Here is a 20374-nt window from a genome sequence, read left to right on the forward strand (position 1 = left end):
TGGCCTTAAACTCCCTATTAGCTCAAGCCAGCCTCTAGTTCGTGACACTCACTCCTGCTTATGCTAAGATTACATATGTGTAGCACCACACATGGCTTAGATACACCAATTGCTTCTTCTGGCTATATTGTTCCAAGAAAGGGTTCTAAAGGAGTTTCCCAAGTGGTCGAGTGGTTAAATAAATGAGGACTACATAATGCTCTTACCTTTGTGCTAGATTCCAGACAGAGAGCTGGGCCATAGGGCTTAGGATATGGAGATGTAGCTGATGAGACACAACTAGCTTCTGGAGGACAAGGCCTTTGGGGGGTCTTTTGTCTTGAAGAAAATACAGTCCAGGCTAGACAATTCATTCTATCTGGGATGAGAATGCCATGTCCCATCCAATGCAAATCACAGTAACACGTGAGTTCCCTCAAACCCTGCTGTAAGAGTCTAGAGCTTTTTCAACTTTTCCCAAGTTGCAGTTTTAGGTCAGAAAGGATCCTGAGTCTTGAAAAAGCACAGAGCCACTTTTCTGGTTACTGAATTTCCCTTGGCCTTCTGCCTCTGCTAGAAGTTAGCATGGAGTACAGGAGCCTCTGGATGCCTTTGCTTGGCCTCAAGATGGAAAATGCACTTTCTGTATTTGCCCCTGGTCCTTGCAGGTGCCACAGACAGTGCCAGGTACTGGGAGCTAAAGCAGATAGGCATTTCTCTACAGAAGATACAGAAGTCAGCCAAGATAGTTCAGTGGGATAGTGCTTGCCTAGTATGTATAAAGAACATCATCCATAAAGAACTACAGAGGTTTCTCTTTCCAATCTGGAAGTTATCAGAGCCCTCCCTACAGTCTTCCCATATAGCCACAATGGTAGATGTTTCTAAGAGGACCTAGATTGTGAAACAACAGTTTGGGGGTCTTCAGAAAGCTAAGCACAGCCATTCCACTTCCCCCAAGCCAAAAGCAAACTTACAATAAAATGTGTACTTAAGTGTTCATAGCAGGAGTGGTGTGAAATGCTGTCTTCTTGATATGGCATGGCTATCACACTCATGAACTCACAAAAACTGGTCTCTGTACAGTTCCAGTTTAGACAGGTAGATGATCTCCGGACCTTACCACATATTGAGTAGCTATTGGAAGTAGGTAGCTGCTGGGAAAGGGAGAGTCCTTCTTTCTGGAAAATGTGGCCATTAGTTGGTTTCCCATGATCCTGGGGATAGCCCCATAACCATGCACATATAGGCAACATTAACTGGACTTAGTGGACTATTTTTTAAATGACATGAAGTTAGAACGAAGACTTGTTGTAGAGGATATGTGGGGAGTTGGAAGTGGAACTGAGGGGGTAGATGTGATGTTTCATTGCATACATGTATGGAATTCTCAGGAATAAGGAAAAATTAAATTATGCCAAAAGATAGAAACAACACAAATACCCATCATTCAATAAATGAATAGAAAAAAATGTACTCTACTTATCCAATGACATATTGTTTACCCATGAAAAAATTAAGTATTGATGGATGCCACAACATGTGTGGACCTAGAAAACATGCTCAGGGACAGTAACTGTATACAAAAGGCTGCATTTTGTATAGTTCCATTTCTATGAAATATTGAAAATAGCTAAGCCTAGAGAGACAGAAAAATGAGTGGTTACAGAGCCTGAAGACAGGAGAAACTCAGCTTAATGGTTAAAATGTTTTCATCTGGGATAAGAGAAGAATTGAGGGACTATATGATGGTAATGGTTGAACAGCATCCTGAATGGACTAAACACCACAGAAGGGTATACTTCAGTAAAAGTTCATTTCAGCCAGGTGTGGTGACTCAGAATTATAATCCTACCACTCAGAAGGCTGAGGCAAGAGGATCATCATGACTTCAAGTCTAGCTCTGACTCATAGTTAGCTTCAAGCTAGCCTATGAGACTCTCTTTTTAAAAACTTAATTCCATACTTTGTCAATTTTACCACAATTTACAAGAAAAAGGAAAGTCCTCTAGATAGACCATTGCTCCTTGTGTCCCCTTCAAGCCTCTGCTTTGATGGTATTAGAGTTCCCAAGTCTGGACCTAAATCTAACTAGGTTCAATATCTCTCCAGGTCATTAGAAGCTAAAGTGGGCTTATTCAGTAAGCATGCTATGCCTCTGCCCAGCTAAGGAATTTGCTCCATACAGAGAGAGCTCAAGTCAAATGAGTTCTCTGAGGAAGAGCACCTGGTGTTGGGATTATCCTTTTGAGGCCTGGAGGAGATAGAACTCAAGGGGTTTTAGTGTACAAGCAATATAATTTAATAGTCGCTAGGGTGCCAGCACACAGAGGACTACCAGATCATGGCTTAAGAAGAGTTGGTGCTTCCATGTTCACCTAGTCACAACCAGAGTTTTAGAGCTACACCGCATGGTCCATGGTTTCTCCACAGACACACTAACTAAAGACAACCTGGCACTTAACATTTCTATAATGGTTCTCACGTTGATAATGGATCTATACTCTTTCAGCCTGGCTCTGACAGGTATCAAGTCTCTGAAATACACTAGGAATCTCCTTAAAATGCTGCTCATACCAACAAGTCTCAGTCCAGGGAATTCCTCAACTATCTCATTCCCAATTATATTACCAATATGAGTACGGTGTCTACCATTACCTGAGGGTCCACCACTGCATCAGGATATCAAGCCAATAAGGTGGTAGTCATGAGAAGAAGGCATGAGTAGACTAGGAGAAAGGGAAAGGGAGAGATCTGATACCACCCATCCTACATGCACTCATCAGTCAAATAGGAAGCCTCAGAAGGGATTTGTGGTATAAAGTTAGGGCCAGTCTACTTGTCTATTCTATAAGTGGTGTCCGGGCAGGGGGGGGTGTGTGTGTGGAAAGCTGGAGACAAAGTCTGTCACAGCCCAGAGCAGCATAGAGACGTTTAAGCACAATGATGGAATCTGACAACTTACCAGGCTATGGTTTGTGTGAACTCGGCTGGCTTGCAAGATGTCTAAGAATTACTGCCTAAGGGTGTCTTCCACTACTCCTGTCACTGTACAGATGAAGGGCCTTCTGTCATTTGTAAGCACTGCCTAGGTACATATTAGAGCCATTTTTACCTCACCTTTTGATGCCTTCCATGTTTTGTTGTCTCTCTGAAATACTGAAGCAAATGGACATTTTCTTGGTTCCTTGGCTATGCAGCCTGGCTACATCTCAGTCACATGTTCCCAGTAGTAAAAGGTTGAATAGTCAGAAGACTCCACACAATTCATATCATTCAACTGAGTCATGCATTGAAGCATTGTGTAGAGTGGAGGGCTCCACAGCAGCTAGAGAGGGTTTCTTCAGAATCACACATGGAATCAATGTATACCAACATCTCCCTGCTGCATTGGCCTGGACTGTATATGAAGGCCAGCCACTGCTACTCTGAGACCATCTGCCTAATCATCTGGCCCTCATCCCCAAAAAAGGAAATGTCCTGTCTTCAATTGGAAGTAGGAGCCTATGTTTGCATCTAGTGATGAGCATTCAGTCTCTTCTGATGCAGGGCAAGGCAATGGCATTAACAAATCCCTATCTCTAGGGTAAGATTCATGCTCTAAACCATCTAGTAACAGAGATTGCGGTCCTTTCTTGTAAGCCAATTAGCACCCTATCCTAACCACCCATGAATCTCTAGAGCTGCTTGTCTTGCAAGTCTGGGAAAGCTGATAAACTTCTTTGTCCCACAGAAACTTCAGCTTCAGTTTATGGGAATATTTTGCTCCAAACCAACATGCAAATGATATATGCTTAAAAATAGAAATGGATAGTATATTCATAGATATTTATATGTGCATCTGTACTTATCCAGGTATTTGCTTTAATTTCTCCTTTCCTATAAACCCAGTCCTATTATGCACACATGTGCACCTAGACATACACAAAATAATGGGTTGCCATATCTCAACGTTCCCAATGTTCAGTGAGAGCAGATGGTATGAGACTGAAGCAGAGCTCTCCCCAGGAAATACAGCTGTTTTTTCTTGTCCTTGATGCCCCTTGATTGAATATTGAAAGCTTTTAACACTGAGTCCCAAACACAGAGCTGCGCAGCCTCTACCAAAGGTAGATCTTATTGAAAAGCAAAATTTCAGAAGAGCCTATGGCTGCCCCTCTACCAAAATGGCAACCTAGTTAGTTGGGAAGTACTCAGGAGACATGCCTGAGGGCAGCCAAGGGGAGACTCCCTCCTCATTATATACCCCTCAGTGTTCACTGTGCTAAGCACCAGCAGCTACTGGCTATGGACTTAATGAATCAGATCTAAGCAGCATGAGATACCCCTTGGCACCCCAAGGAGGTATCCTGTGATCTGTTTTGTTAATGAATACTCAGACAGGAGTGAGTGGGGGCCACTTGCGTGGATGTGCTTGATGGATGCGCACAGATTCTCACTTATGTTACTGTTCAAGTCCAGGAGTAATGTCTACCTTCCCAATTCTTGACACTTTATTCCCAACAGCTTCATGGCAGACCAAAAACTAAGGAAAAGCTCTAGGTGTCCTGCCAGTGAATTTCAGAGACCCACTTGGCCAGAATTCCAGGCTTATAGTTTCATTTCCCCTCCCCTCCACCTAATCCTACCATCTGCTTGCCTACTTATTTGTGTGTATAGATTTCACTATTGTTAAAACTGCTGTGTATTTCATGCTACCTTGAAGTAGAATGTAGGACCCAACTGTTGCTAACCTGGGTTCCCTGCAAAGGGATGGTTATGGAGGTCTATACTATATGAACACCTATTGATTCATTTTAGACATTTCTATTTTAAGCCTATCAGATTTCTTTGGCTTTTTTGACAGAATATTGAAGGACCCAAATACCAGTTTGGAATTTGAGGGACTTGTTTGTGGGCTGCTCTGTAAGTGACTGAAAGAATTGCCAAGTTCACAATGTGCCAAGGCATTTGGGTTCATCTGTCCATTGGTTCACTCAATTGCTATTTATTATTTATTTACTGTATTTTCTGTAGACCAAAAACTCGGTGAACTGCTTCCTGAACAGCTTCTGAACCTCAACCAGGCTCCTTGATTGGAAACTGGGCATGTAAGACTGGCTAGGCCTTTTATTCTACCCAACCAGTCTTGCCCAACCTGTAGTATTCAGTCCTCAAATGAATTTGGCAACAGGTCTAATGCCCTTGTTTGAATCATGAACATCTCAGAAAAGTCAAGGATGTGTGAGTCCTCTTACTCAAAGTAGTTAGGTCCTTCTATGAAGATGATGCAGTGTTCTACTGTCTGGGTGGCTGAAGATAATAGACTGAGAGGCAGCCAGGTGGTCATTGGTTCTCACCCTTCATCTGGCCTTGATCCACTGGATAGGCAATACAAGGAAAGCCCTACCTGATTCCTGAGGGGTAGCCATTGCTATTGGAAGAGAGTTAATTTTCAGGGCTCTTATAGATCTGCATTAGGAATGTCACAACCCTTTGAGGCCCTACATTTAGCATATAGTCTGCCCGTTCCAGTCAAGAGAGCAGCAGCAGGACCTGAGAGCACTTTCTCATCATTTCTCACATGATAAAATGAGCCCAGAGACTTTATATGGCAAGGGTAAGACCTCCCTATATCTACCTGATGACCAGGGACATATGCCATGCTGCCTCTGTCCACTCCCTGGGCCCTACCCTGGATTAAACTAAGATAGCTGATTTCTTATGGGAGGATCTGGCTATCTAGATAGTTCTAAGTGATTCTCACGTACAGGAAGGCCTGAAGCACACAGCTCTAGGGAGTTTACTTTGATGTTCACTTGGCCATGAGAGCCATGACTTTAGCCTGCTAGCAGATGAGGGGCTTCCAGAATCAGCATCCTATCCTTATTCTCACAAGCATGCCTCCACCTCCTCTCTCTTTACCTACTGAAAGAAAACTCATGGTTATTAACATGACTGAATCATGGATAAGAATCTGAAACAGGGAAACAAAGTGTTGCTTTGCTCCTGAAGACTGCTTTTATATATAATGGGCAGCTCTCCCAAGGTGCCGATCCCACAGTGGGGCCTCTTCCTGTTGTTTGATATCTCCCCAACCCAAGGATGCATCTGCACAGAGGAATTCCTTATTTAAATAACTTTATACTTGAGCTTTTCTTTTATTGCAAGTTTTTCTCATTAAAAACAAACAATACAGAAATTCAGAGAATAGAAAGAGAATTGCCAGTTAATTCCTCAAAGGTGACCACTCTAAAAGATTGTTGGTTCATCCAAGTTATTTTTGTATGTATATAAGTAGTGCATGTGTGTGCATGTGGAAAGAGTATGTGGGTGTAAACTAAATGGAATAATGACAACAGTGGCTGTTCAAAATCATGAACTTTCTCCTAAACATATATCTTAGGCAGCTCCTTTGCATTTCTATTTCTCTGACACTGTTGGTTTCTGTTTTATCAGCACACCCTGATACATTTAAGCAAGATAGTGAGGCAACCTAGAAGTTCAATGTTCATTTTATGGTTTGTCTTTTTCAGAACTTGGTTATCTGTATATAGGTAAGAATTGAAATTGTTCAGCTAATTCTAGTTTGTTCTTGAGTGCCTGCCTTTGACAGCAAATTCATTTAGTGACTTCGGTATAGTCCCTGAACTCCCCTTTTAGGTGCACAAAGAATACCCTTTGTGTGGCTTTCAGTCCTGTTTAGTATACAGACAACATATTGCTTTATTTGAAATGTAACAGGACTGTTTAAATGAGACACAGAAACAAAGAAACAAAACAAAATACATCCTTCTAAAAATAGACCATAATTTTATGATTTTTGACAAGTGTAACTCTAAACTGAGAGATCTCTTTTATACGTGGGCTTCCTAGCATTAACATTAATATGTGAAACCTTTCATTAAATTAATACTCTCTCTCTCTCATTCTCTCTCTCTCTCTCTCTCTCTCTCTCTCTCTCTCTCTCTCTCTCTCTCTCTCTCTCTCTCTCTCTCTTTCCTCTCATAAACACAGGGAACCAGCAAGAGAAGACAGGAAGGAGACAACTTCCACTTCGCAGGCATGGCTGATGGGGGTTACCCTAATAAAATCAAGAGACCTTGCCTTGAAGATGTCACCCTCTCTATGGGCCCAGGTGCCCACCCTACTTCCCTTTCTACAGAGCTGCAGATGCCCACATTAACCATGAATCCTAGCTCTGCAGATCTGGGAGTGGCTGGCCAGTCATTACTCCTTGAGAATAATCCTCTAGACAATAATTCTGTGAATAGCAGTGCTATGGGCTCACCATTTGGGGTGTCATCAACTGAAGACACGGGGCTGAAAGGGCATGCTGTTCCTTACTATGAGAAAAACAGCAGTATACCAGCTGTAGACCAGGAGCTTCAAGATCTGCTGGAGGAACTAACTAAAATTCAAGAGCCTTCTTCAAATGATCTTGACCTTGAGAAGATTCTGGGGAGCAAGCCAGAAGAACCTCTGGTTTTACATCACCCCCAGACCCCCCTTGGCCCTCCTGCCAAGCCTCCAGTTCAGATAGCACATATGGAGAACCTTGTATCCAGCAAGGAGTATGCATCTAGCTGCAGTCAAGTCACTGGCACATCTCTACCAATCTTGCCCTCCTCCACAGGGATCAGCTATTCCATTCCTTCCACCAGTAAGCAGATAGTCTCACCCAGTTCTTCAACAGCACAGACTCAGGTAAAAAACCAGGTCCAGACCATGCTCCCTGTCACTTTGCCTCCATTATCTGTGCCTCAGTGGCATCATGCCCACCAGCTGAAAGCTCTTGCAGCCAGCAAGCAGGGATCTGCTACAAAACAACAAGGTTCCAACCGCAGCTGGTCAAGTCTGCCTCCTCCAGTTCTGTCCCCACCTTACCTCCCGGTGCCATCACCTCATCCACCACCACCACCACAGCCACCACCACCACCTTTCAGCCCACAGAACTTCACAGCATCCTGCATGTCATCCAATAGCTTGTCTGACAGTGCTGTGCAAAGCTCGCCCAATGCCTTACTCTCCAGCATGGCCCCCAGCAGCAATGCTGTCCTTGGGCCCACCTTGCCCTATGCTCCAGTGAAGCTCACAGGTCTGCCTCACAGTCAGCAGCCACAATTCAGCCCCCAGAGCTCCATTCTTGCCAATCTGGTGTCCTCTACTGTCAAAAGCCCTCAGGGGCACCTAATATCTGCTCTGCCTACCAGCACCCCAGGGCCATCCCCACCCTACCGCCCTGAGAATCTCTCCAGCCCCGGCTTGCCACAGCAGTCTTTCACTCCACAGTACTCTCTGATCAGGAGCCTCACCCCCACCAGCAATCTGCTAAGCCAGCAGCAACAGCAGCAGCAGCAACAACAGCAACAGCAACAGCAGCAGCAGCAGCAGCAGCAGCAGCAGCAGCAGCAGCAGCAACAGCAAGCAAATTCAATCTTTAAGCCTATGACCAGCAGCCAACAACCCAAAACCCTGAGCATGATCATGCAGCAGGGCCTGGCAAGTTCCAGTCCAGAAGCACCTGAGCCCTTTACCTTTAGCAACACCAAGCCCTTGTCACATTTTGTTTCTGAGCCAAGCACCCAGAAGATAACCTCCATGCCTGTTTCATCCAGGCAGCCATCGCTGCTCCACTACCTGCCTCAGGCAACACCAGCACATGTTCCTTCTGCCACTGCCTCTTCTACTGCCACTGCTACCTTGCGGCTGCAGCAGCAGCAGCAGCAACAGCAGCAGCAATCTGACCAGTCTACATTCCTCCTGCAGCAGATGATGCAGCAACCCCAGCGCTTCCAGCGCATGGTGACCTCTAATTCCATGTCTGCTCTGCCTGGACAGGTAAGGCCACCTCCTATCTAGTGGTGCTCCTTTGGGAAATAAGAACTATGTGATATGTTATGCAAACCTGGCTTTGGCAGGCAAATCCAAGCTATTATCCTCACTGAGGCCAAACTTGACCCTGGAAAAGTCTATGTAAGTCAGATAATTGTGTGTAGCTAAGTATAGTGTTTATGAGGCCAAAATTATGGTTCCAGGGCCTAATCAGTTCTCTTAACTCTCCTGGGAGGAAAGCTGCATCCATAATCTGTGCCCAGGGGAAGGAGTCAGATAGGACAAGTCAGACATCTATAGATGGACTGTTTCCCTTGGATTGAGTCATATGCCTGGACACACAAATGCTTTGAAGGATGCAAGGCAATCACACTGAAGCACTTGGGTCTTGTCTGTGCTGGTATTAAACTGATCGCTGAACCTTCTAGAAATGCCCCAGCAATCTTCTGCTGAGCACTCTCAGTGTGTCTTTCATCACTGTGCTGGATACTGAGGCTGGTCCTAAGACAGACACCTCTAAAGTAGTGACTGTTGTCATCTCCATTCTACAAAGGCAGAAACTGAGGCTCAGAAAGTTGTGATGACTTGCCCAGAGTCACACAGTTAGCAAGGGCCAGGGCAGGAGCTTAAAGCCAGAACATCTTGCCCCAAAATCTCTCTTCTTGAGATTACTTTTTTCTTACATTCCCTCTTTGCCTACAGTCTTTTGAATCATTAAATGCAATTGGTTCTCCTTGGTGGTATCTATCATTGTTCCCACTTTTCTTTGCTCTGATCCTTGCCTGTATTAATTATCTATTACTGTGTAAAAAGTTACCCCAAAGTGTCAACTCCAAACCTCATGCATATATTGGCTCACAGGCTCTGCAGGTCAGGCATCATGGCTTAGCTGGTTCTTTAGGCCCAGAATCTCTCAGAAAGTCACTGTCATCTCCAAATTCCATGGGGAAGGAGCTTCTTTCACACTCACTCATGGCATTGTTGATAGGAAGCAGCTTTTCACAGGGACCTCAGGAACTGTTTATTGGCCACAGTCTTCTTTAGCAAGCATCACACAATATGGCAGCTGGCTTCATCCAAGTGGATGAGAAAGACATGCCAGCTAGATGCAAAGATGGAGCTAGGGATGGGGAGGAGTGACAGATAGCTAGAAAACCAGGGTCTTTAAGATACAGTCTATGGTATCATCATCAGACATCAGCCACAGGATATTGCATGAAGCTATGGCTACCAGGAAGCAGGGCTCAAAGTCTTCCTATAGAATACTGTCAATCAGGATGCATCTTTCCATTCATTGGTTCTTTGTATGAGCTGACACAGTCGACCCTTAACCAATGCCCCCAATAAATCATCATTTAACTCTAAGAAGTACCTTGCTAGAATGCTGTCCTGATGGTATTTCCCACTTGTTCAGAAGTTCCCAGAGGGCCATAACATGACTCCACATACTTCTTCAGACACAGAGCCTCTGAGGTTCTGCCTTGTACTTCACTCTATAACCTTGAAGTGCTCAGAATTCTTAGCCTTTGTCCCTGATGGTTCCTATGTCTAGCTTCCTTTTCATTTCTCTCATGTCTAACTTCTGCAGCTTCTTCAAGCTCAGACTCCATCCCTTCAGGAAGCATTGACTGTCCCCAGTGCTTCTACTTTCTGCTGGGCCTCTCTGCTCTGGAGAGAAGTCAAAGAGACAATGTTTATAGATTGCTTGTGGAAAGAAGTGCATATCAGGAAGTGACCCTATTTTCAAGGGCATACATGACAGCTTCCTAGAAAGAGACTTCACCCAAATCTCATGGAGCCCAACCAAGTACAGTGCTTGATAACATGGAATTGGCTATCTGATGGGTACATGAAGTAGAGAGAACTTCCAAAGGGGTGGCTGGTAGCTAGGTTGAGTGGCATGAAGACAGACATAGCAAGCAGGACAGGGCAACCACCTGGGGGCTTGAGCCCTTATCTGTAGCTCAGGAGCACTATGGTTTGATGTCATTATAGGACTGTTGCCATCGCTGTGCGTGGACTACTGCGGCTCTCTGGCTGGAGCACCAGCATCAGCAGTGGAACTCTCTCACTAGCACTCATGGACATGTGCCACCATCTAACCTTGTGAGCCACTTTGTTTTGTTCTTATCTGCAATGGGATATGTTTGTAGTCTGACTGTGTTCGCAAGGAGCCAGCTCAGATGGCTTAGGGGGGGAATGCTTAATGATTGAAGTCATGACAACTATGCCTAGCTGGTCACCAAGGTGGGATTGGAGAAAGTGTTTAGGAGAAAGACCAAGCAACCATGCCCTCCAAGGATTAGAAGTACAGAAAAGCTCCAGAGATTCCCTCACAGAGAGACTTGGCTTCCAGCAGCATTCTACTATGAGCTATCTTCCCAGCAAGGTATATAGACCCATAGGGCCAGGCATGGAATTCTTCACTCACCTGTCTCTTCTCTTAATCCTCAGAGGTAGAGGATTTTATCATTCCAGTCAGTGTTGAGAAAAAAACACAGAGACGTGACCAGAGTGGCCCAGTCACACAGCAAATCAGACAGCAAAGCATCTGGCTACAGAACCTGTGCTCATCTTCCCATGAATGAGGCACTGCCTCCAGAATGTTCTGTTCCTACCTTCCCTTCTTACCCATTTCTTCATCCACAAAATGGGGAAATAGTAGTTGACTGAGGATGAAATGAGATAAAACATCTAAAGCTCTTTGAATAAAGCCAAGCGAAAAGGAGTTTATATTACTGTCTGTCTGTTGTACTTGAGCCCTTAAATCTGTCCTCTGGGGTTTGAAGACATTGTCTCCAAGTCAACATCTAGGTCAGGACAGAATATGAGCAGCTCTTCTCCAACTCTGTCTTTACCATGATGTTGCCAGGAATTATGGGGCTTGTGCACCTTGTGGAGTTTTCTCATTCTAGACTCAATGGAAATGGCAAAGGGTCATATTCACTTTGTAAGCACCCCATTCCAAATTCCTGAGCACTCTCATGCCCTCCCCAGTACTCTGTTCAAATAGCATTCTTCTAGGCAAAAATGTATCAACAGCTCCCTTTTTCATGGCCTCTCTCCCACAACTGTAAGGCCCTGAAACAGCTTGGTCACTCTTCCTGAGGAAACAAGAAAGAAAGGGGTTAGTGTTTGAAGCAAAATTTGGTATCCTGGTGTAAGACCATATGGAACCCCTAAAGGCAGGAAGTGCATGATTCTCACCTTAGCAGCAGTCAGGCTGTCTGTAGAAGCAATGGTCACCTGATGACATGTCCTTTGTTAGCTTGGTGGCCCTTCCCCTCTATCATGGTTACTGTGGGAAGACAGGAGATGTGTGTGAATCTGGAGCTCAGTTTTTGAAAGGAATGTTTTCTTCTAATGTAAGATGAGAAACAAACAGTTAAGAAAGCAGTAATGCCCACTCTAACTGTCTATCAATCAGGCTCATTTTTCTGTGTTTCTCAACTTGAGAGATTTTACTTTACCAGTAGAATGAATGATTCTATTTATATAGACCATCCCTTCCACCTAAGCTACAAGGCAAATGCCATCTGTTAGTTCAGTGTGACAAGTCAAGCAAGAGCACTGGATGTACACAGAGCTGAGGTTCCAATCCAAAGCAGTTGTTGACATTGAGTGAGCCAAAGCCAGAAGCAAATTTCCCTAAACCCTCAGAGTTTCAACTAAAAATACAGAAAGGATCAGCACCCATCCCATAGAGAACTGAAGAAGGAAAGAGAGATACGTTGCTCAGGACCTGAGTATACTCAGACAGGACCAGTATGGGCTGTGGCCTGAGATCTGAAACCCCTGTCGGCAAGGGAGACTCTAATGGTGAACACTTGGAACTTGAGAAATGTAATATGGCAGTAATACCAAAAATGCTACAACCCCTTCCAGTGGAGAAATATGAAAATTTAACTAAGTCCAGGTCAAATTTTGCCACCAAATAAAAACTGGCCACAAACTCACAATATAAAGTTGTCCTTTAGAGCTACTTTGACTTCAAATTACAGTAAAAGACAGGGACACAAAATTATTAGGGAGAGATTCCCCTGACAGACAACCTTAATTTGTCCCATCTTGTTCTTACTACATATTAATTCTACAAAATAATAGATGTCGTTATGACATATTCCTACTTGCACATATTTTGATCCTATTCACCTCCATAATCTTAACTTAGCCCACCTGCAATACCACCAATCCATTCCTGTTCCCTAATAATCCTTATACTTCCATGACCTTTTTTTTTAGATTCTGCTTATGAGCAAAGAAACATTGTAATGTTTGTATTTCTGATTCTTTCATATACCACTTAACATGATCAGTTACATCTGTTTTCTGGAAAATGGAATTATTTCATTCTTCCTCATACCTGAATAATATTCCACTGTGCACATATGACCCCTTTTGTTTTTTCATTCATATGTTATTGGGCACCTAAGCTAATTCTATATCTTGGTTATTGTGAATAGTGTCGTGATAAATATGGGTATATAAGTATCTCTGTTGTATATTCACTTTAATACTTCAGAGTATAAACCCAGAAATGATATGTCAAAATCACATAGAAGTTCTGGTTTTTACTAACGTTTCTGTGTTACTAGCGATTGAACCCAGGGGCTCACACATGTTAAGCAAGTGCTTCATTAGCCTGGAAGATCTACTTTTAATTTATTGAGGAACTATCATGATTTCCATAGTGGCTACACTAATTTGCAATCCCACCAACAGATTTTAAGGGTATATCCATCCTTCCATCTTTGCTAGCATTTATTGTTTTTTGGTTTTTTTTTTTTTTGTTTTCTTGATGACTGCCATTCTGACTGGGAATAAAATGGAATCTTAATGTAGTTTTGATTTGCATTTCACTGATGGCTAAAGAGATTGAACATCTTTTCATGTATTCATTATCTATTTGTATTTCATTTGAAAACTGTTCAGTTTATTTGGCTATTATTGATTAGATTATTTGCTCTTTCTGTTTAGGTTTTTTTTTAACATGTTTACATATTTTGCATGTTAATCCCATGCCATTCTTCAGTCTGTCTCTTCACTCTGCTAATTATTTTTTATGCTGCACAGAAGCTTTTTAATTTGGTGAGACCCAAATTGTCAATCAGGGTTAGGACTTAGTTCAATTTTGCCATCAGTCACTGGAGAATGGAACTCACATTTACTCCCAAAGAGGAAAACAAGTCTGTTCAGGAGATGGTAGTAATGCTATGCAAGTATGTGGGTAGCAAGAGGCAGCCTCCAGCCACAGTGCCTTCTGCACCTGTGCTTTGCTGCCCCATGCAGATCTGCATGGCTAGGACTGTGACTGCATGAGGAGGAGGGATGTGGATGGCAGCCAGTTGGACTAAGAACAGAAAATTCTGGAATCTGATCCTTGAGGCAGGCTGCGAGGCACAGACGGAAGAGGGCAACTGCAGTGAAATGTACCAAGAAGCACATGATATTTTGAGCAGGAGAAAGGGGACTCCAGTTTGCCCAGGAGAAGACTGGATTAATCCTTTACTGGGCCAAGTCTGTTTTATATATTCAACAAGAAGTCACATCCCCTTTGCTTAGGAAGCAGTAGCTTCCTAGCAACTATGAAGGCAGTATTATCTGCCCTCCCTGAGACACTGGGTCTGCAATATGTGCAAGGGCAGATTCCTCCTCAATCCACCCATGGGCCAAGACCTAAAGGGGAATGCACAGAGCAAGGACTTTGGCCCTGGGGCTCCCAACAGGGCCAAAGGGTTGGACTCAAAGCCAAGTCATTTTCTTCTAAGCACAGAGAGCTGAGGTACTGGCAGCCATGTAGATACTGAATGAAAAATGTGACTCCAGGATGACTTGAGGTGGGCAGGAAGAGGGCAGCTTGATGGGGCTACATGTCACTTGGAAACCAGGTCCTCAACTGGCCAAATAGGTCTGAGGGTATGTACACAAAGGGGAAAGTAAAGGTCAGAACAACCCACGCCCATCTCTAGGCTTGGCCAGGACCCATAGGGATTAAGTACAGCATGCTCATTGTCTCTCCTTGTCCATTTCTCTCCTTCACCACTTACTCATACCCCAGAACCTTTACATAGAGTATCTGTGGAGCCTCAAGACTTCTTTTGCTTTGGACTTCATGTTTAGTAGTGCATGAGCTCTAATTACTGCCCCTCAACAGTTCAGCTTAAATTATCTGCATTCAAACTATGGCCTCCCATTGAAAACAAAAATGATCAGTGAGGTTCAGAGAATTCCTTCTGCAATGAAAGCTACATCAGCCCATTTTAGACTGCAGTCAGAAGAGATGGAAACTTAACCTTTTCCTGTTCTCAGAATCACTCATTAACATTTTTGCAGTGACCTTTAACTTGCTGAAAGACATGACCCCTCTTATCAAATCAGATGCACCACTTGTGGAAGAAGGGCCTGTCACCTTGGGCTTTCAAGTCCTTCCACTTGCTTTGCTGCTGTTTTTTTTCCCTCATTCAGTGGGGAGGGTAGCATTTCCTGACATGTTCACAGGCAAGTTTCTTTACATTTTCTCTTTTACTAATTCTGGTGATGGGTAGCATAGATTTCATTTCAAAGGTTAGTTCTGGTGAAGTGCAAAAGCAGAAGCCTTCGGGAGCAAGCTTTTGGCTGCCTAAGATAAGTCAACTGATAACTAAGGAAGGGCCTAGATTGTCCAGATGAAGGAAGTGGTGTGGGGAAGGGGACACATGTCAGAATTCAAAGAGCCTCTGGTTGGAGCCCAGGCTTGACCTGTAAGCATCTTCTCTACCAGACATGAACATGTTTTTTTCTGAGTGAGCATTCTTATTTTATACCTAACATGACCAAACTGAGCTACAAATCTATTTAGTTTGGGGCAGATATTTTGGGAGGCTACCGTAAGAGGATAAATGTTAGGCACACTGTGACATTATATTTGGAGAAATTGATCACTGACACCTCAGTGTTGAACAGCTGTGTTTTAACCACTCTGGATTGACAGGAAATATAACAACTATGCTCAAAAACTTAGCACTAAGGTTACCAAGAATCATTTTTTTCCCAGTTTCCTTTTGTGTTTCTGAGTATTGGTAATGATGCTCCACCCTAAAACTTTCCCCTTTTAGATCCACCAGGATCATAAATCACAGGCAGATGGAAACCTTGCCTGAATCTATTGTAACTTTAGACTATATCTCATTGAGGTTGGCAGAGCCCATAACTTTGATCTGCTTTTAAAAAGCTCCTACTACTCTGACCTGGATGTTTTTGAGCTTGAAGGGAGCAGTAGGATAGACTAAAGTAAGCCCTGAATACATGCAGGCTCCAAATTCTCAAGTTAAACCAATGATGGATCAAAAGTGTTTGGGGAAAAAAATCCGTGTGTTCTGAACACATACATTTTTTCTTGTCATTACTTCCTAAACAAAATATCATGATTTTTTGCTGTAATTGGAGTTTCCTTTGGGCTGCCAGCTCACAAATAATGACATGGAGACTTAGTAATTATGAAAGCTTGACCTATAGCTTAGGCTTGTTTCTATCTACCTCTTATAACTTAAATTAACTCATTTATTAACCATAAATTAATTTATTAAATTAACCCATCTATGTTCTATCATGTGATGTTACCTCTCTTTTATCTTGCACCTCCTGTTTCTATGTCTCCTGGCATCTTTCCCTTCTTCCCAGGGTCCTCTCTATTCCCAGAAATCCTGCCTAACCTCTTCCTGCCTAGCTACTGGCCATTCAGCTCTTTATCAAACCAATCAGAAGGTGCCTTGGAAAAGACACATCTTCACAGTGTAAACAAATATTCCACAACAATTTGCATTGTATTACATATTAAAGTAATCTAGAGATGATTTAAAGTATAAGAGGATGTATATAGAATCTATGGAAATACTACCATTTTATTCAAAGGACTTGAGCATTCACAGACTTTGGAATATGAGGGAATTCCTCATATCAGTCTTGTTCTGATGCATTGCTGACTCCTGAATCCAACATAGATAGCAGCTCCTAAGATAGCAAGTAGACAATAAGGCTCCTGTTTAGCAGTTGGTTGAAGCAGGGGAGTTGCATGTTAGATTGGAAAACATGCGGATTAGAGACTCACAAAGATGGAAGGCATTGGGTTTCAGTTGCAAAGAGGAGAAACTTCTGCAGATGGACAATGATGACAGTTACAACATACTGGTGGAAGAACTCCTTGCCACAGGGCTGTACAATTTAAAAGGTTGAGATAGTTGATGTTATATCACATATGGTTGTATAGCACAAAACAATATTTCTGACCACACAGACTGAATGTATAAGAGTGTTTCTCTAAGATTATAGTGGAGCTGAGAAATTCCTATCATCTGCTGATGTCATAGCCATTTCTGTCAGAAAGCATTACATTATTGTGGTGATGCTGGGATGATCAAACCAACTTCACTGGCAGTCCAATAAACGAATATGTGCAGTTGTGTACTCAATACATCATGTTTATAGTGAGAAGAAATGGCTATATTGCTAGTTTTTTCGTGTTTGAGTATGCTCTTACCACTTATAAACAAGAAGTTTACAGTAGAGCAATTGCCATGTTATGCTGGCAGTTGCTTATCTCTTGTTTACTGAGTCTCTTGATTGCATCACAATGCCGCAGTAGAGTGATTGACCTGCATATATCATGTAGATTTGTATAAGTACACTCAGTGTTGTTCCACAATGATGAAATCACCTAGCAACACATTTCTGTGTCTCTATGATTAAGTGACACATAACTGTGTCTCAAAACAGCAAAATTGAAAAGGAAATACTTTGCGGTTTTAAAACACTTGTTAATCCTCCACTAGTCAAAAGCAACCTTTTCCAATATTATTTGTTGCAGGAATCTTAAAAGTTCTTATTAATAAAATCAAGCCTGAGGCCAGTTATTGGGGTGGATGCTGGAAGGTCAGAGAGACAGAACAAGCCACAGCTAACCTCACCTGGCCAACTTCTCAGCTGATCCTGTTTCCTCAGACTGGAAGCTTCTGCGTCCTCATCCCAATGGCTGTCAGCTGAACTGCTGCTCAAAACCTAAAAGCTTAACCAGCCAAATGCTTCTAGTGTCTGGTCCTCACGCCTTATATACCTTTCTGCTTTCTACTGCCACTCCCTGGGATTAAAGGCATGTGTCACCATGCCTGGCTGTTTCCAGTGTGGCCATGAACTCACAGAGATCCAGAGGGATTTCTGCCTCTGAAAAGCTAGGATTAAAGGCGTGTGTGCCACCATTTTCTAGCCTTTGTATCTAGTGGCTGTTCTGTCTCTGGCCCCAGATAAGTTTATTAGGGTACACAATATTTTGAGGAACACAATACCACCACAATTATTAATGTGCAGTATCAAAATAACATCAAGCTGGCTGTCCATTTTCCTGCTTAGGAGCAGAAGTGAGTGGATGTCTACTCATTACAGTACAAATCATGTTGTAGTGAGCACATGTAATTTAATCACATGAAATTGAGTTACTGCACATGGCCAGTGCATAGCAATATATTTCTTGGCAAATTAAACAATATGACTGGTACTCTCTGTAAATTTTATAGAAACAACAACATGGGAGGTGCGAAGAAATGACTTAAATAGGAAAAGGCATCATCACTGATTTTGAATAGGATGAGAAGCCCTATATGCTTCATTTGCTCTCTGGGTACCCACAAGTCTGGAAACATCAGAAAGGCCAGCAGTTTTCTAGATAATTCAGGAGCCAATAGAAAATGGTGATGACTTTTCATCCAGGATTGACTTTCTATGAGCAAGTTCAGGGCTTTGAAATAGAATTCTGGCAAAGGTTAGGGATCTCAACTACAATGAGAATAGGTTCCAGTGCCTGGCCACTGGCACATGAAGTAAGAAACAAGAGCCTCTGATAAATGTTCAGTTCAAATGACTTGTAGAAAGTTGGCACGTCTGGTTGTTATGCACACAACACCTTTAGTTTTGACTGCTTGGAGGTTTGGTGATTTCCACTTTTTAGAGTTATTTGTGTCTTACCTGTGGCCCCACTCAATACTACCCCTCAGCCACAGGAAAATATCTTACCTAGCTTTGAATGTGAGCAAAAAAATGTGACCCTTTAAATAAGTGTAAGAATGTAAGGAGGAGGGAATGAACCAGTGACTGAAGTGCATCTGCTAGCCTTCACAAAATGTTAAGTTCTTGAGACTATTTGGATAGTTGGTTTGGGATAATTGTTGATAGAAGCTCTTAGTCTCCAAGTCTTAGAAGCTTTGATGAACTCAGCTGTTTTCACGTTGGGTAGAGGAAACATTTCTGCCACCTTGTGTAAGGACACTGACTGCAATGCATCTTTGTGATCTAGTTGTGTTTCTTGTGCTTCTACAGCATTTGTGTAATCTCTGAATATGTGTATCTCTTCAACTTCCAACAAATACAGTGTCATGCTTCCAGTGGTCCTTTGTACAGGGTATTCTATTGTTGCTATCACTGTTGTTAATGAAGTTTATAAGACTTCTGATAGCCATTTCGCATACCACAGTGACAGTCACATATGATAAGAAAAGCCCAAAAGATTCTAGCTTAGGAATTCAAGCCACTTATATAATTGTTTTTTTTTTCAATTAAGATTTATTCATACCACTCAAAGGTGCCACTGAGCCTCCTGGTATAAATCAGTCAATTGCAGTCTTGTGAGTTGTGTGTCAGTGGTCTCCACTTACACAGTGTGTCCATAGCTGCTGTTTGGTTCTGACTAGCACAGGATCAGGTGAGCATGATTTAAATACTACTTGGCACATGTTCTTTCTTCTTAGGCTTAAAATGCAAATTAGTAAGAACACTTAGCTATTCTGATCATGGGGGCATATGTAATCCTAGTACTTGGGAGACTGAGGCAAGAGGATCACAAATTAAAGGTCAGCTTGGGTATGGCTACATATACCCTCCACCCCACACACCACAAGAGAATGATACTGGCTTGATTCTACTTGGATAAGCTTTGTATTGGTCAGATTTCTGTTACTTTTTAAGAAGAAAGGATTTCTTTTGACTCACACTTCTCAGTCCATAGGCAAAGCAGAACAATGTGGTTGGAGACACATATTTAACCAAACCTCTTCAGTTCATAGCAGCTAGGAAGCAAAGAAACACAAAGAGACAGTGATATTGGGAGTCAAGGACATACTCCCAATGATCTAACTTCCTTCCCCTAGGCCTTACCTCCTAACAGCTCCACAACCTCTGCCATAGCACCACATGCTATGATCAGGTGATCAGGCTGCTACCACAGGGCCCTCAGCATTCAGCATTCAAACAATAGCAAGCTCATACCATAGAATTTAAAATAATAAGACATTTATTTTTATTACTTTCTGAGTAGACTGATTTCTTGTGAAAATTTTGTCTCTGGATTTTTGTTTTCATTTATTTTGGTCATTTGACAGCTACATTGCTAATTGCTTTCATTTGCTTTATTAATTTTTAATTTGGAAACATATTCTTTAGGCCAATTATATCACAAGGATTTACCTTTCTTCATCCCCATCCTCAATAAGGGGCCTGAATTCCTTTAGTTCTCTATTAATTGCCATATTTAGGACAATACAGATCAAAGAAGTCAAAT

General features: G+C 42.6%; 1 protein-coding gene across 9 annotated transcripts in view; it reads left to right on the forward strand.

The window, feature by feature from the left end:
• Positions 1 to 20374, forward strand: part of Mamld1 (mastermind like domain containing 1) — a 128776-nt gene that overhangs the window by 79221 nt on the left and 29181 nt on the right. For 7 of the 9 annotated variants that reach the window (XM_052740670.1, XM_052740663.1, XM_052740636.1 and 4 more), the window contains 2 exons: positions 6976 to 8799; positions 10789 to 10899. In XM_052740670.1, the coding sequence (XP_052596630.1) occupies positions 6976 to 8799; positions 10789 to 10899 (1935 nt within the window). The remainder of the gene's footprint in view (positions 1 to 6975; positions 8800 to 10788; positions 10900 to 20374) is intronic. The other 2 variants (XM_052740679.1, XM_052740645.1) reach the window with 1 other exon arrangement.

Source organism: Peromyscus californicus, unplaced genomic scaffold (genome assembly GCF_007827085.1).
Source record: "Peromyscus californicus insignis strain IS unplaced genomic scaffold, ASM782708v3 Scaffold_10__1_contigs__length_136768540, whole genome shotgun sequence".
Classification (NCBI taxonomy): Eukaryota; Metazoa; Chordata; class Mammalia; order Rodentia; family Cricetidae; genus Peromyscus; species Peromyscus californicus.